Raw genomic sequence first — 18,789 nt, 5'->3', positions numbered from 1 at the left:
TTGGCGGATGCCAAAGAATCTGTGATGTGATTAAAAAATTAGAAAAATAGTGTAAGGGGAACAACATAATGTGGCCTACTCCTTTCTACCATTATCTGTACTACGATGCTGGCAAATGATGAAATAACCTGCCTTTCATTACTATGATAAGGAACTAAATAGCTATACCTGGGTTTCTGTGCCTAATTATTTTATAGGGAAATCCTTTCTGCTACCCTGAATGAAAACTGATCATGGTTCTTGTAGTGCTGATGTTTGCCAATATAATGTGCTTTTTCTATATCAAGTTCTTAAGAACCTAAATTACTGTCTCTGTAATTTGTACAATTAGATGTTTATTACTATAGCTATTTTTAGTTACCTGTATTGGACTTTTCATTCTTTTGCTAGCTTCAGATTCTTGAATTCTATTTGAGGTAGAAGTTGTAGTAAGAAGCTCTTTGTAAATAGGAATGCCTTTTATTTATTTATTTTATTCCCATGTTTGCCACTATGTACATCCTGTTTCCTCTCTAGTAAAATTCACTGGTCCTGTTTTTCTGCCTAATATAGAATAATTAGTTAACATTATACAGCTGGTATTGCCAGCTACTCAGTTGGATTAATTGATATTGTTACAATATCTTAACTTAGGTAGGTTGTACAGTCCCTGAAAGGAATATCAGAAAGCCAGAGTTCTGTTAGTTGGACCTTTTTTTCATTGGGGAGAGTGATACTGGATAGAATGGTGAGAAAGTGGCAGCCTACTAGTAATTTGGGAACCAGCACCCTTCCATCTCCTTTTTTTTTTTTAAGTTAGTTTGTTAAGCAGATTGTATTTTTGTTTGTTCAGCAATCTAATTACCTTCCCTGATTCAAGACTGAGGATTGAAAGAGATCAATTAGAAGACCAGCATTAGGGTACCTGAGGAAATGTTCTGAAACCATTATCTATCTGCTTTTCCCACTTTTGATCTCTGTGTCATACACATAAATGTTAAGACCTTAAGGATAGAAGACTATTTTCTTGACTACTGTGTGAATCAGGGATAGAGCTGGGCATGATGTTGGATGGAGAACTTTGAATTTGGAAATCATGGAGTCTGGTTCTTCTACTGATTACTGGGATGGGTTCAAGCAAGCCATTTACTCTTTTGATTGTTTCATTTTCCTTATCTCCACCTGGATTATGTCTCCTAAAGATAACTTCAGGTCTAAAATTCTTCTATAGTCATTTTTTTCTCATTAAGAATTTACTAGGACTCTATCTTTTCTGCTGTGGCTAATCAGAAAAGTTGTTGTTCTACTCTTAAGTTTCTGTTGTATGAGGAGGCTACGAAAATAGGATAATGGGAAGTTTGACTAGACCAGAGAAATAGCCCGATCTGCCATCATAATTCATGAGAATTAGAATTGTCATAAGTCTTCCGAATTAAGTATGTAGAGTATGTAGAGTGGAGTTTTGATTAAGGATTATTTAAGGTGGGCAGAAATTTACTTTTCAAAGTGGAGATTGTTTATTCTGTGGAGTTTTTGTTCTAGGACTGTCAGTAGACATGGAAATAGGTGGGGGCATAGAGGAATTTCTAGAGATGTTTTTTAATCAACAAAACTAGTTCTTTACCTTTAGCTATGGTGTGCTAAGTCTCTCATGGTGAGTGTCTACTTCCCTTTCCTTAACCTGAGGTTTTGTGATTGGGGTAGGGGGCAGGCAATGGAGAGAGAACAGAGTGAAAGTTACTGACAATTTATGAGTTGGAGTGGGAGGATGCTGCTAAACCTGTATCTTCTGCTGGTATTTTAACTAACAAGATCCGATAAGATTTGCATGGACGTACATTGCCACGGTTTTGATCCCTTCTCAGTTCCATTTCCTGGGTTCAAATCCAACTTCTTCCAGTTACTTATTGTGTGATCTTGGGCAAATTTGTGCCTCAGTTTCCTCATCTGTTAAATATACTCCCTCACGTGCATCTGCACTCATATACTCTAACTTCTTTCCTGTTATGGAAGAATGGTCTGTGTTCCCGGCCAAGGCCAATCTGTCTCCTTTTGTACTGTTAAGGACATTAATCTAGCAGTTCTTTCTCTTCTGCATCATTACATTTTCCTTCTTAAATGGCTATTTCCCATCAGCATAAAAAAATTCCCCCGACACAGTTTCTTCCACTAGCACCAACCTATTATTTCTCTCTTCTCTTTCAGGAAGACACCTCAGAGGAGTTGAGTGTATTTGCTATCTTCAATTTCTTTCCTCCTATTCTTTCTTGAACCCATTCCAATCCAGTTAGGCATTTGCCCTCATCGCTCTACTTTAAATTGCTCTTGTACAAGCTTCTGCTTTGTTAAATCCAGTGGTCATTTTCAGACCCCATCCTGTTTGACCTATCACCAGCATTTGGCACAGGTGATTGTTCCTTTTTCTTTGAAACATTTTGTTCACTAGAGTTTCCGGATATCACACACCTCTGGTTGTCCTTCTCCTTTACTGACCCTCCTTTGCTCATTCCTCCTCATTTCCTTGACCTGTTGTTAATGTTGTGCTCCAAGGTTCAATGCTTGAGCCTTTATATTCTCTATCCGTACTCATTCCCTTGGTATCATATCCACTCTTAAGCTTTAAGTATCAACTGTATGATAATGATTCCCAAATTTATAACTTCAGTCACATATATCCTGCCTATTTGAACATCTGTACTTGAATATCTAATGGGCACCTCAGATTTAATGTGTGTAAAACTGAGTTCCCAATCTTAACTTCCCAAACCCGAGCCTCCTGCAGTCTTACCTATCTGTTAATAGCCATTCCTTTCTTCTAGTTGCTCAAGGGCAAAAGCCTTAGAATCAGCTTTGGATACTTTCCCTCATATAATCAGACAGCAAATCTTGTTGACTCTGTTTTGAAAATATAAAAACATTTTCAGAATTAGCTGGTTTGTACCATTTTTCTACTACACTAAGCCAAGTCACTGTCAGCTCTCCCCGGGTTTATCGCAGTAGCTTCATGCTTGGTCTCCCTGTTTCCTCTCTTACAACTGGGCGCTCATCTTGATACATTAGTTGGAGTGAATCTGCTAACACATAATTTAGATAATCATTCCTCTGCCAGAATCTTTGCAGCGACCTCCCAGGTCCTTATATAACTAGGCCCGCCCTTGTTTGTCTGGCCTTACCTCCTACTGCTCTGTTTGATGACTCTGCTCCAGCCACATCAGCCGCATTGTTACCTTACTGCCTCAGCACCTTTCTAGTTGCTGTTCCATCTTCTTGGGAAGCTCTTCTCATGTATTGACATATCTGAATCTTATAGCGCTTAAGGCCTTCTCTTAAGTGTTACCTTCTCAATGATACTTTCTCTGACTGCCCTATTGGAAGTTATTATTAGGTTGGTGCAAAAGTAATCACAGTTTAAAAGGTTAAAAACAATTGCAAAAACCGAAGTTGCTTATGCACCAACCTAATACTTTCTCTTGCTCCCCTCCATTCTCCTTCCCTACTTACATTTTTCTCCAGAGCACTTAACCTCTCTACCTAACATACTAAATATATATTTTACTTTTTGTTTTCTTTTTTGGTCTACCTGTTTCTTCCTACTATATTGTGAAGGCAGATTGCTGTTTTACAACTCTAGTGCCTAGACAGTGCTTGGCAGATAGTATCAATTGAGTGAGGGAGTGAGTGAATGAAGGAAGGAAGGAAGGAAGGAATGGTAGCTGTAGCTACCTCATAGGAATTTTAGGCAAATTAAATGAGTTAAATACAAGTAAATTTCAAACCTGGACTGACGTACAGAATATCCTCCGTAAGTGTTAGCTTTTATTATCACCTTCGTGGCATGACCATGGACAGCCGGTAGGGATGAAGCCTTAGGTGAGGTATCTTGTATACCTAATCTTTCATCACCTTTGGCTAGAAATGCCACCACGAAGGAAGAACTATAGTGGTAACCCACAAAAAATTTTTTTTGGTTGGGGAGAAGGTTGGTTCCTTAGGGAGCCTTGATAATCAAGATTTACAAGGAAAAAAACCGCTGAAATTGTAAGTACTAGAAATATTAACTGCAAAAACTGCTTTCTTTACTTGTTCCAAATGAACATTAACAGTCTAATGGGAAATGAACTTAAATGCAAAGTATACAATTAGTTTTTCCTTCTAATGAATGAATTTGCCTTTAAGTTCCTAGATCACAAAAATAATTTTTTAAATGTCTCCTAATAAAATTTTTATCCAGTCACAAATAGTAGCTTTTGAAAATGTGACACAGTTCATTTTTGCATCTTCTTTTGTGTGTGGGGGGTGGCAGGGGGTGGAGAGGGCAAAGGTTTGTTTACAGGTAGTCATGTACAAATAGCTATTATGTGATACAGCTGTCATGGCCCAAGTTTAATGCTTGAAAAGTTTTTGACTAATTTGTTTTCTTTCAGGGAGACGACACATCTAATGGATAGTTAAATAGGGTCCATATATTTTTTGTAAATTATTAATGTTGCATTTCCTGTACTTCATATTGAAGCCATTATTTTTATTCTAGGCTCATAGCTGGCAACCTGGAATAAAAAATCCATACCGTGGTGTTGTAGTGTGGCCTGTTCCTGAAAACATTGAAATCACTGTGACACTTTTTAAGGTAAGTTCCATTTTTATAAGTTAAAGAATTTATTATTAGATAAATAGGGTTCTAAATGACAGAATATTCCAGTATTCATTATTCTATACATTTGGGTCCAACCTGGTACCTTGATGTGCATTATTTTTAGGGATATAGCAATTTATTAACAATGCAAGGGTATTTCATGGTCTATAAAGTCAGAATAATTTGGGAGTCCTTTTGAACTTGTTACAATTAAGATCAGTTGGAATACTTCTTTTACTACTTCCTACATTCTACCCATAAGAAACTTTAAAGTGCTTTTCCTGTGGAGAGCTGAGGTTTGTGGAATTCTTAGTTCTGAGCCTCACTTTATTAGTCTTTTTTGACTAATAAAGATATGTTTTAAAATTAGTGTTTGATAAATATTTTAGTGATGTTAGTATAAGAAGGTCAGTTTTAAATTGACATTTGGTAAATATTTTATTGATGTTAATATTTTATAAATACTGTAGCTTAAAAGCAAAATTCCAGTTGTAAATTCAAAGTCCAAATCCAAAAACATAGCTGTGCATATGCCTACCTGCTTATTTTATAAGTGTGTTTTTATTCTTGAAAGTCTTCCATATTTCTTGAAACATTATAAAGTGTTTCTTGTACATATGGTGATTAAGCACTAGAATATTTACTTTCCTAACCAACTTCTTACCTACTCCAAAAAAAATAAAAAATAAAAAATTTGTGGGGTCAAGTATGTCCCAGTTTTAGCCTCTTTGAAAGTGGTGAAATTAGAAAACAAATGCTTCATTTCTTCTTTGAATCATTCCAATTGTATTGAAGTTACTTTTGCAGAACAGGAGGAAGAAGGCATCTCATTAAACATAATTTAGTAACATGAAGTTTATGAAAATCCATTAAGTATTTCAGGACATGAAATTTAAGTAGAGCAATGTTATATAGCTTCAAGTATGAAATCACTGTGTAAAAAAGTTGCTTTTGATTTTGTGATCCATTATGTTAAGTCATTTATTCAGAAACTACTGCAGAGATCAATAGAACAAAACAATGTGATGAATGTTAATGTACTAACGCATGAATGGAATACTACTTTTAAATGCTCTGTGTTTCATGTATTCTATTTTACAAAATATTCTTAACACTTTGTGTACATTTTAATTTTGATATTGCTGTTACTGACATTGTAACATTACTTGATTATGGTTGTCATATATACACAATACTTGATTTGCCCAGGGAGAAATAAGGGCTGAGGCAGTAGCTGCTCTTATTTTTTTCAGAGGATCAGAACCATCCTATTGCCCTTCATCCAACTGTCCTAAAAACTTGTTAAGAAACCCCCCTAATCCATATTTTTCCTACTGGAATGAAGTAAGCTTGGAAGTTAACTGTGAGACCTTTGGAGTATTTGATTTAATTCTCACAGCAACCCTAAAGTTCTATAATTATTTTCATTGTACTGATAAGAAAACTGAGACTGAAGTAGAAGGTAACTGGTCCAGTCACACTGTGATTTAGCCCTCTTCTTTCTTCTACACTGTGCTGCCTATTCTGTAATAAAAACGTCTATGAATATAGACTACAACAGCAAGGCCTGTGACATTCTTGAGGAAGACTTTTAAGTAATCTCTTGAGTGTTTTTATTTAGTTTGTTGTTTATATTGGTAAAGCAAATGAACGTACATGGTTATATAACTTAAAAAAAGGATAATAGAGAACAAGGGGTTAGAATAGAGGTGATAAATAGCTGACAAGCCATGTCTTTGGGGAAAGGATATGTACTGAGTGATCCTGAGTTAAAAGTGGCTGTTGAAATGTGTTACTCGGAGGATTAGGAGATAAGTGTAGTTTTCAAGTACTGATGAGAATGTACAGCATATCTGTATCACTGGACTTTTATGACTTTGAGTGTTAGTCTGTAGAAAAAACTCCAAATACCCCCTTCCTCCGCAGTTTGCTGTATTAAACATTTCTGTTCAGTTGTGCTCTTGAGGCAACCTTGTGATTATTTAAAATATTTAAAGAATATTTTCACCCCACACCTTGATTTTCCTAACTCCCCCAATTCCCCCGTCCCCCGAATTCTAATAGAAAAGCAGAAACATAAAACAAAACAACTTTTCATTCCTTCATGGTAATTTTTGGATCTTGTTTTGAACAGTGTTTAAAATATTCAAGTGGAAATTTTTTTTCATATTTTACCCTTTCTTTTACTTATAATAAAGGCTCACAATTCACATACTCTTGAAATTTGCAAGTAGGAAAGAACTACTTTAAACTTTTTGTCTGAAGTATTCACAGAGGTGTGCTTACAAAGTACGTTTTAAAGCAGTTATCAGTATGTTCCATTTTTCTGTGATTTAACCAGAAATTAATTCTTTTAGCCTGCGTGCTTGTTTTTGAAATTTGAATTAGATTGAAATAGCTGTTTCTGGTAAATGAAAAAAAAAAGTCTGTTAGTGTTTTGAGAAGAAAAATGGCTCTCTTTAAGCCATTTTCAGTTTTTTTCTTTACTGCAGTGGTAAGAAAGGAGACTCTAGAGCAGGGGTGTCCAAACTGCAGCCCGCGGGCCAACTGCGGCCCGCAATACATTTTTAGTTGGCCCGCAGCGAATTCCAAAAATATATTTAGTTTACTTAAATAAACCAGGTGAGGCAATAGGTACTTCACCTCGAGTGAGTGGCCCGGCTGTTTGTGTATTTTACTGCATATGGCCCTTGGTGAAAAACGTTGAAAAAAGTTTGGACAACCCTGATCTAGAGGGTAGAGAGTGGGATACAAAGAAGGCTTAATTGATTCAAGGTGGAAGCAATCTTCATTGCAAATGTTTTTGTCTGGTCAATAATACAGTTAATCGTGTAGCTATGCCATTTTACAGTGTCTTGAAAATGAACATTAACTGTTTCTCTTGTACATCTTTTTGTTGACTTTGCCCTACAGATATGTCCCTTGGTCCCATTGAAAGTATTCTTTTAGGGATACTACGTCATCAGTGTTTTAAAAAAATGTTTTCTCTGCTTTGAGAATTAATGGATGTAATATGTAAGGCATTGTTCTATACTTGTTAATTTATGACATGCTTATTCATTCATCAAATATTCTTGAGTGCCCCTTGTGTGGCCAGTACTTTTCTAGGTCCTGGGGACACTCTGGTAAAACTGAACGAACAATGTAGCTAAAAATAAAACAGACCTGGAAGTGTAACAGAGTTTTAATACTTATTAGTTGTTCACTGTGGCACAATACATCTTTAGGTCTGTTTTCTGTTCTGTTAAATAGGAATAAAAATAGTACCCATTTCATAAGTTGCTGTGATGATTAAAACACTTAGCACAATAGCCGGAGCAGAGTGTGTATTATTATTTTGTATTATATAATTATTTTTGTATTATTATAATACAAATATTTTGTATTATTATTATTATTATTATTAATTGTACTAGCTGTGCTGTAGCTGTGCTGCATTCCTCCCAAAATGAGGGGGTAGGACAGCCAGGGAGGTAAGATGTCTTTTTCCTGCACATTGTGTCACACTTTATTACTTGGTCTCTAAAGTTTGTGCTTTAAATTCTTCATGGAAAAGCTCCTTCCATCTTTATTGATAGTATTCTCTCTCCACAAACCTACCTCATGGGCAGGGCCAGGCTGGGGAAACAAATATCAAGTAGAACTCTCTCTCTTTCTCTTCCACCTTTTGCTACCTCCTCCTGCCCATTATCACCAAGGAAATGCCTGTTTGGCAGGTTTTTATTTGTGTGATTTTACTCATAGAAATAGGTGCCTCAGTACAGCTCAGTTAGCCAACCACTCTGCTATGATAGTAAAAAAAAAAAAAAAAAAAAGGAAAAAGAAAAAAAAGTAAACAGATAAAGAAGTAATTACAGAATTTTGAATTTATCCCATAGGTTGTAGGGAGTCATTAAAGAAATCTGAGTTGGTTAACATAGTCAGAACTGTCTTTGGGAGAACTGAGCCATGTACAAGACTGATTGGAGGGCAGAGAGACTGAGAATGTTGTAGTCGCTTTTGTCTAGGCACAAAGTAAGGGCCTGAACCGTGGCAATAGAAACAGAAGATTAATAATAAACTCAAATGGAATCAGTCATGAAGTAGATGCTTCCCTAGGAGAAGCATGTGAGACCTGAGATCCAGTAGGGGAACAGCAGCGCTTGTCCCCCCTCTGTGTGTGCTCGCTCACTCTTAGAGTAGAATGTTGAGCCTAAAGTTTCCTTCATTCCTCCCCCACCTCTAACACAAGGAATTGGACTTGAATAACTTCACTGCATTGTGATGAGACCTCTCACCACTTTCCTTGTTTTATGTCTTATACTCTGTTGCCTTTCGTCTTTACATAATCTAATGCCTGTAGAATCCTATACCATCCCACCTAGCCCAGATGCTTTCTCTCATAAAGCTTTTCCTGTTCATTCCTGTAAGAAGTGATGTGTTGTTTTCTAATATGGTAAAACCGTGTATTTCCTTCATCATACATTTATTTAGATTCATTTTTTTGTCTTCAAAGGCAAAGACAACTATGTTTGAATCCATACAACACCTCTACACTCCCTTATACAATAAGTACCTAGTAAATGTTTGTCAAGTAAATACTTGCAAAAGTTGCCTCATCTGTTTTTTTTTTGTTTTTTTTTTTTGATGCATTTGCTTGTAGGATCCATTACCCTTTCTCAGGTTTCTGAGGCACTTCCAGGATTAATGGGAGTGGTGGGGGATGAGAGTATCCACAGCCATGCCAATCTGCCATTATGTGTAGATTGTGAAGTCCTTTGAAGTGCTTTGAAATTCCAGATATTTACAAAATCTCTGCACCAAAGAAAACCGTTCCTCAAATGGTACTTGTAGTTTGAAATACAGGTATAAAAATGAAGGTAGGGCTTTATAGAAGCATCCAGTATCTTAATAAATGCTTCTTAGTAGTTCACTCAGTAAGTTATCTGTCTGATCGGGTTTCATTTTATCTTGTCATCTATGCAGTGATGGAAGATAGTGATATGCATCAATATAAGTAAAATAGAGAATTTCTCAAGATGAAATAATGCTTTAAATTTAGAGAAATTTTGAAGTTCCATAAGAATAGGCCATTCTGCCTCTCCCTTTTTAAAAGTTGGTAAGGCTAAAAGCAAAGCTGCCTGTATTTTATTCGTTGGATTGATTAGATTAAAGAAATGTATTTCAACTTAATTTTGCTTTTGTTACAGGATCCTCATGCAGAGGAATTTGAAGACAAAGAGTGGACATTTGTCATAGAAAATGTAAGCTAATGACAAATTTTGTCACCTTTCACATTTTTAACTATAGCATTTTGGTGGTAGGAGAAATGTAGCCTTTTGAAAATTAAATAGTGATTTGTTACTTTTAGAATCTTTCTAATGAAATGACAGCCAATAGAATTATTTGTAAGAAATACTTCTGTTTAAGCCATAAAAGTAAAAATACTCTTCACTACTGAATTATGTATATACTCTATGTATTCTTTTGGGGACTTGAGGGAAAGACCATGTCGTATTCATCTTTTTATCTGTTCAGCTTCTAGCATGGTGCTTTCCACATAGAAAATTTCATTTAAACATTTGTTGAATGAAATCATGAGTGACTTTTGAAATATTTTAAAAATAAAGTACATGTTTTAATTCTTTGTTTCAGTTGAAGGATTCTTCTTGATTGGTGCTTTAATAATCATATTTAATTAATTTACATATTGTGGAATCCCAAGTGGCTAGCAGGCATATAGTATGTGTTCAGTAAATGTTTTTAAATGGGGATTAAGGAAGATAGGCAATGAAAATAGAGTAAATTAAGAGTGTGGGTTCTGGAGTCACGTAGACCAGATTTTCAGCCCTAGCTTTTTCACTTACAAGCTCTGATCATGTTAAGTTTCTTGGCTTCTCAGCCATACATTTATAGGATTGTTGTGAGGGTTAAATACTTTCAACGAATAGCAGCTTCTCCAAACACTGCCGTCATCATTGTTGTCACGATCACTGTTAAAGTTCTAAAATATATTTATAACACATTTATAACATGCTTTGCAGCATAGCCTTCCTTCCAAACGGAGCACAGAGCCTGACTTTGTTTTGTATCTCAGTGATAAAAGGAATCTTTACTTTTCCAGCAGTAACTGGGCCATTTTTAGTCTGGAAGAGCGGGGAAGCTTGGGAGTGAGATCAGGTCCAAGCACTGTAGGTGGAGTTCTGATGGCTGCCATATCCAGCCAGTGTCGTTGTGTTCACGGTTCACACACGTTAACAATTCTGGCTTTTCTGTAGTGATAGATTTGAACTTTATACTCAGAGTAGCCATGGACGTTTTAAAAGCAAATATACTTGGTCTTCTTGAAATTGGTTACAGCTTCAAAAGCTAGCTTTCATTCTGATATCAGAAGCTTCTCCACCTGGATGTTCTTTTAGTTTTCAATATTCCTGGCTTTATTATACATATGAAGTCTCTTTGTCAACTTGATGTATTAAGAAATTGGCCAATTATATTTGGATTGTAATTAATGATAAAAGTATGTAAAAATTAACTTTATATTTGTTTAGAAAGGTGTTCCTACTACACAATTAATTACTCTTAGGATAGAAGTACACCAGTTTCAAATTTCTGAAGAATAGGTTATGAATTTACTAACCCTGCTGAAAGTGGAAGTGAAAAAAAATAAAAAAGCTATCAGATATACATTAGGTTTCAATGCAACAGCATTCAAATGTATCAGATTTTAGGAAAAATCCTTTTATTAAATTCTGTTATATATTTTATAAAGGTATTTTAAAGGTCAATAGAGAAATATTAACATTTAAAATAAAACAGATTTTAAATGGGTCATTAGATAAAGAGGTATGTTTTGGATTATCCTTTTCATTTTGAGGTGTTTCTCAAGTCAAAAAGTATGATTTTTATCCTTTTAATGAAAAATAATATTTATTTTAGCTCAGAAGCTTATTTTGCTCATTTGCCTGCTTTTTACTCAAATGATTGAAGTTGCTAGAAATCTGTCGGGTAAGAAGAGAATGGCCATAGGAAGAAAATGGAAAATAAAATATGTTAGAATTCCTTCTCTCCAAATGTTTATTAATAAATTAGATATATAAAAATCCAATAAGTATAGATGGCTTTTAACTATTATTCATGTTGTTTATAAAACTATAAAACCAACATTTTAATTGAACTTTTACTAGAGATTAAATTTTACTATGCTATCCAATGATTTTGAAGACTTTATTCTGAATTAAGTAGTGGCAAAACACTGGACTTGTGGAAATTCTTGGCCATCATGCTTTTTAATAGCTGAAAGATTTTCTACTTCCTTATCTCTTTGCCTCCTCATATTCTTATTTGAAAAAAATGCATTTTTCTTTCTCCCATCTCATAGTAGAAAATATTAATTTTTAATTGAATTAGAATTGAGTATAAATCCTAATTTTGTGTCTTTAAAAGTGGTGACTTTGAGATTATATTTTAGGACTCAGTTTCGTCATCTGTAAAATGAAGAGTTTTTTTCTAAGTGACCTCAGAGGGCTTTTCTAGGTTTGTGACTTTGTTTTAGTTGATAGAAATATTTTTATAAACTTTTGAAAATTACCTTTTTGTAGATCAAATTTTTTATTTTCTAGTTCATGGAGAATGCAATATTTAAAATAATTATCCACTGTAGCATTTTGGAATAAATTAATATCTCCCTAATTTATATCTTTCTTTAAAACTCTGTATCAATGTATTTTCTATATACTTTTATTTCTGAAATGGAATATGAGTATTGTTGCAAGTTTTCTCTTCTGAACTTTTTAGCACAACAGTTCTTTCTACTTTTCGTTTCTATGATAGTTATTTACTAAGCCAGATTTAAAAAATATTAAGTTGTTTGGGCAAAAAAGGTGAAGGGGAATAAGAAGTACAAACTTCCAGTTTTAAAACAAATAAGTCGTATGCCTGTAGTATACGGCATAGGGAATATAGTCAGTATAGTCAGTATCTTAATAACTTTGTGTGGTGACAGGTGGTTACTAGAGTTTTTGCAGTGTTCACTTTGTAAGGTATATAAATCTTGAATAACTATATTATACACCTGAAACTCACATAATATAGTACGTCAACTATAGTTTAATTTTTTAAAGAAAGGAAAATTGAATTGTATAAACTCGCTTTTCATATAAAGGAAGATATTACCCTTTGTAGTAGAAACCTAATTATTCAGCCATGGGTGTAAAAAAAATTATACCTGTCTTTTAAGAGATAGCCAAAACTTCGGGGAATCTAGGTATTGAAGAGCTAATCTGAAGAAAATTAAAATTAATCAGAATGTGGGAGGAAGGCAGTTTACCAGTCATTAATAATGATGACAATTAATAATGCTTGTGAGGGGCCCAGTACAAGAAAATGACATTTATTAGATGAATTTCCTATGATTTTATTATTGTTGGCTTGTGCCTCTTTTTACAGCAGGTTTTTTTTTTTAAGAAACAGTTAGACCTATTTTACTAGCATCATGTTTATTTTTTAAAGAGGTTAAAGAGAGAAAAGTAAATGTTAAATTCATCCATTATACTTACTTATGTTGTATATAGTTACCAGACTTTAGAAGTATTGTGAAATTGTTCTTAATGCACAGGAAAGAGGATGAATGCATATGTTTTAACTAAAGCATTTAAAATATATTAACTTAAAACAGAATGTATTAATTTACATACTTTAAATTAGGATAACTATCATAAGCTATGATCTATCTAATGTCAAAGGATGAGGTCATAGAATTAAACCTCTAACACAAAACAAAAAAGGAAAGTAATGTACTCTTACTGAAAATAGACTAGAATTGGGAAGGAACTTAATTTCTTTCTGCCGGGACCAACTCCTATACAGTGAAAGGAATAAATGAATTTTGAGAATAGTTTTTTCTTTCCTATCCAGGCGTTAATTCCTTTTTACCTGCTTTGGAAAAGAAAATCTGGGTCAATTTTCTGAGATGCCTAACAAGACCCCTGCTTGGATAAGTAAATTTAACAGGGGGAAAAGTTCTGTTCCATTTAATCTCTTTATATACTACATTTTTTACATAATGCCTTTTTGTGTAATAGGCACTCAATACATATTTGTTGAAAGAGTGAGTGAATGATTACAGTTAAGCTCAATTAACTGTTAGAAATTCTGTAAGAATTACTATTTTTAAGACAGGAATTACGTAAGTATCCATCAACTATATTGAAGAAAAATTCAACAAGTAGACTGTAGTGGCAGTGAGGTAGTATGTGAAAGATCCTGTAGGAGCTCTTCTGATCAACCTCTACGTAATTTACATAGATTACCCCAGGCTTTCCATGCTGTCTGTAAAGCATCCTAGTTTTAAGTCCGCCCGTGTCAACATGGTTACCGTGTTTCCCCCAAAATAAGACTTAAATGGAAAATAAGCCTAGCATGATTTTTTCAGGATGACATCCCCTAAACATAAGCTCTAATGCGTCTTTTGGAGCAAAAATTAATATAAGACCCGGTCTTATTTTCAGGGAAACACGGAGTAGGTCACCCTCTGACACTCTCCTACATATTTTGCTTTTCCAAGTTAAGTTGTAAGTAGGGTTTGTCTCTTACAGAACCTCTTATAAGGCTGCTGACCTGTTATTATAATTACATAATTAAATTAGATATTTCACAGGCCAACCAGTTTGAAGAATTTTTTCATAAAAACTGTTAAACGCTTTAGAAAGAGTTGATAAAAGTGAGTGGTTAAAAACTGCTGTAAAATCTTTTGTGGAAATACAACTGTAAAAAATTGGGACAAATTTATAAAAATCTGGAAGTTTTTATTCATATTGTTTCTCAATTGTCCCGAAGTATTCATTTCGTTTAAAAAAAATTGAAATGCACTAATGATACATTATGCGTGCTGATTATAGGGGAAAAAAAATCAGCAATCAACAAAGTTATACTCAGAGAAGAGGCCATGAAACTGGTGAATGAAACACATTAATATGTACTCAACAAAACGAAAATGTGTATCAGTATTCATAATTCTCTGTTTAATTGACCAACTCTCTGTGCCATTCAAATCACTTAAGAGGAATTCCACTATAAATGTATATTAAGCCATTCTCATGAGATCTGCCTATATACTCATGTATAGGATTAAATAAGTGCTTTTAGACATTTTCTTTTAAACCAAAATTCATTATAAGTAGACCCTACATGTTTCAGGTAGTAGCAGTTGGCTTTATAGTAGTCCTCCCTTATCCACAGCGGATATATTCCAAGACTCCCAGTGGATGCCTGAAACCACAGACGGTATGGAACCATATATATACATATATATGTTTATAAATTAAAATTTATCATGGGTATGTATGTATGTATGTATGTATAGCAAAAATACATACATACATACATACCCATGATAAATTTTAATTTAGAAATTAGGTAATTTCATGGGTGGAAGATTCATTCTTCCTGTAGATCTTAGCATTCTCAGCATACGATGTTTTTTTCTTTCCTTATTAAGTCAAGAACTGTCACCTTTTCACTTAAAGGGAGCACTTTAGGGCTTCTCTTTGTCATATTCTAATTGCCAGCAAGCATCTCTAATGAGCTTGTGGGGCCATTAGTAAGCAAAATAGGGGTTACTTGAACAGGAGCACTGCTGTACCTCCACAGTCCATCTGATAACCTACAAGGCTACTCAGTGACTCGTGGGCAGGTAGCCTATACTCAGGACAAAAGGGATGATTCAGTTCCCTGTGGGACAGAATGTGACAGCACCAGACTTCATCACGATACTCAGAAGGGTGTGCAATTTAAAATTTATGAATTGTTTATTTCTGGAATTTTCTGTTTAATATTTTTGGACTTCGGTTGACCATGGGTAACTGGAACCTTGGAAAGTGAACCATGGACAAGGGGGGACTACTAGACATCATCTAATGTATTTTTAACGTTTTAAATAAATGAACCTGTATTCATTTGTTCACTGACTCACCTCAGTAGCATTTAATTTTCTGCATGTATTTTGTGCTGGGCACTCACTGTTCGAGGTACTAAAAATAGAGTGGTGTATAAAACATTAAAAAAAACCTTTTTTATGGAGCTTACATTTGTTTGTGTGTGAGAGAATAAAATTAATGTATGTGACATATATACTATGTTAGATGATATATAATGTACATTAAATATGTGATAGTATGTTAGATAAGTGCTGTGGAGAAAAAGCAGGAAAGGGGATAGAGATTTTATGATTATGTGAATATAACAAATCTTTTTATTCCTTATAAGGTCTCCAGAAGAGAATTCAGCCATACTTATCATATTAATTTGAAATGTAGTTTAGTAAAAATTTGTTAAACAAATGTGAGGTACGAGAAAGTTTAAAAATAACCTTGGGATTCTATATAAACTTTTTTTAGGTTACAGCTCCCCTCAGTGGTGAATGATGAAATTGACTCTTGTCTGGAGAATAGTCATATTATTGCAGCAATAACAGTTTTACAATATTGTGCTCTGCCTTACCTTTAAAATGTGCTTCCACGGTGTGTACAGAAGAGCTAGTAAATTTAAAAGGATTAAGTCTGTATTCTCTTGTAAAATCTAGGTTTTGTTTGAGTCTGTTGGTAAATTGTTCTGCCGCTGCAAAGTATTCTGACACTTTGAATGGAATTTTAATACCTTTCTTTTCCTTGCACTTTGTGTTACAGCCCCACAATCAATAAAAAAAAAATAAAGTTTTTGTTTAATATAAAATATCCCAATAAAACAGAGAAGTCACCAAAATATATTACCCTAACAAATTTATTGGGCACTTGCTGTATACTGGATACTGTGTGGAATGCTTTATACACCATTATCTCATTTACCCATTACATTAACTGTGAGTCAGATATTAATAACCTTATCTATAGGTAAAGAAATTGATACTTAGGTTAACTAATTTGCTCAAGGTTATATAGCTAAGAAGCCAGGATTTTATTCAGTCTTGTCTTTTCATGGCCTTTGCTGTTAACTCCTCTGTAATAACTACCTTAGTTTAGTGACAAAGATGGAAATAAATAATCTGAAATTATAGAATCGTAGAGAAGTTTTTAATCTGCCTTCTGTACTGGTAAACCTGTAAAGGTAGTCTTTAGTTACTGTACATTTTCAGGCTAAAAGTTACGGGAATTAATTACTTGACTGCTGTTAGACATTACAAAATGGAATCCCAGAATTTATCAGTGCCTAGAATTCTGAATATTTTTTTCTCAAAGCAACCTTCTTGCCTCTTTGTGTAAATTGAGATAATGCCGTCTTCATTTTTTTGGTTCTTTTGTTTCTGGTCACAGGGAAGATTTCCCAATTTTTTTCTGAGCTTTTTGCTTTGGACCAGAAAGCTACATATACATGTCAAAATTCTGAGGTGATGTTACTAATGCTAGCTTTGTGCCCTCGCACAAGTTATTTAATCTTTTATAGCCTCAGTGTATTAAGGTATAAAATTATGGTTATTAATATCTACTTCAAAGATTATTGAATATTAGAAATGTGTGTAAAACATTTAGCTCAGAAGTGGTAGCTACTTTTATATTGTTCTTACTAGATGATATAGAAAAATATAAAGGAAAGGAAGCTATATTTCCACATTTATTGTGCAGTATTTTAGTTTTTCCGCTCCTTTCTACCACTTATGCTTCTCAAAATATCTAGAATTGATCATTATCTCAAGTGAATAACAAAGCACCTTGTAAACATCTTGCTTAGATTAAACTTAAAAATATTTTCATCTTTCTAATGGTTTTTCAGCTTTTGATTTAGGGCATCTTCTACTTAATCTAAAATTAAGGATTAGTTTGTTTTCTATAATTAAACAAGTGTTGGTAATTTATTAAAATCTACTTCTAGGCCTGACTGTCTATGTTTTCATCTAGTCATAATATGAATATATGAATATACTTCAAAAACAAATCTAAGTGACTTTAAAGTTATCCTTTATTTTAGATTATTTATCATCTATCTCCCAGTTATTAGTGCAGATCATCAAGAATGGATACTGCAGAAAAACCTGTTTTTCTTTTATTTTCCATAATATAATGTTTGTTTACCTAAACAGTTGACATTGTGAGTTTTATTTTAATGTGACGCCATAACAGTTATATTTAGAAAATTAAAAAAAAATTTCCTGGTACTTTAGGTTATTCAACTAAAATCAGAAACAGTGTATTTGTAAATTATATCCATAGGTCTTAGTTTTTAAAATCTAAAAATTTTTATTCTTAGATACTTTTGGTTTTGAATGAATCCAAAAATGCATGTTGATGAGAAGTACCAATCAATGTTGAATTCATTCATTCAATCATTTTGTAAACATTTAATGTGCATTTTCTATATGCCCAGACATTTTGTTAATATTGAAGACACAAAGTTAGTTAAGACATGCAGAATTTCGATTCTGAGATGCGTATTTCCCCTCCCCCCTTTTTAATTTCTCTGAAATTGGGCTTATCTTACATTTTTGCTGTCCAAAATTAATAACTGGTAGTGTTTTTTTCTTTCTTAGCATTATATAAAATAATGGCACATCATTTAAAACCCAATGGATATTTATATTTGAGGGCATAAAGTAGCCTGTCCTCCTGATATGTATAAACTAGTGAAGGTGTCATATAAGTAAAGAAAGATATACAAGAGAAGATATATCCTTAGGCTACTGTAAAGGAGGGTAGAGTCGAGGGAAGACTTTCTGGAGGAAGTGACTGCAGAGCTTTAGTTTTTAAGAAAAAGTAGAATTGTGCAAAAAGGCATTCTAAGCAGTGGAAAGAAAAATCAGGTAAGGGCAACTGAGACAGTGGTGAATTTAGAGTAGTAACCGTTCTTGATGAGGTGATAAGAGGAAGAGAGAAAAAAAAAAAAAAAACCTAAACCAACCAAAACAAAACATGAGCTCCCTGCAAAAGATCAATAGACCTCTATTTTTCAAACTGTTAACCCACTAAATTTCATAATAGACATGTTATTAACTTGAGGTGCTTTGTCCTCCTAGAGATCTATGGGGTATCAAAATGTATTAGACATTTTTCCAAAGAAGACATTTAGGTGGCAAAAAGCTACCTGAAAAGATGCTGAACATCACTAATCATCAGGGAAATGCAAATCAGAACCACAATGACATATCATCTCACACGTGCTATTAGAATGGCTATTATCAAAAAGAGAACAAATAAGTGTTGGTGAGGATG

At 33.9% G+C, this 18,789-nt stretch overlaps 1 protein-coding gene across 12 annotated transcripts in view; it reads left to right on the top strand.

Moving 5' to 3' along the window:
- Positions 1-18,789, top strand: part of EHBP1 (EH domain binding protein 1) — a 422,624-nt gene that overhangs the window by 172,562 nt on the left and 231,273 nt on the right. For all 12 annotated transcript variants that reach the window (XM_033124978.1, XM_033124981.1, XM_033124988.1 and 9 more), the window contains 2 exons: positions 4,511-4,606; positions 9,802-9,855. In XM_033124978.1, the coding sequence (XP_032980869.1) occupies positions 4,511-4,606; positions 9,802-9,855 (150 nt within the window). The remainder of the gene's footprint in view (positions 1-4,510; positions 4,607-9,801; positions 9,856-18,789) is intronic.

This window comes from Rhinolophus ferrumequinum, chromosome 13 (assembly GCF_004115265.2).
Source record: "Rhinolophus ferrumequinum isolate MPI-CBG mRhiFer1 chromosome 13, mRhiFer1_v1.p, whole genome shotgun sequence".
Classification (NCBI taxonomy): domain Eukaryota; kingdom Metazoa; phylum Chordata; class Mammalia; order Chiroptera; family Rhinolophidae; genus Rhinolophus; species Rhinolophus ferrumequinum.
This window is presented reverse-complemented; position numbering and strand designations above follow the sequence as displayed.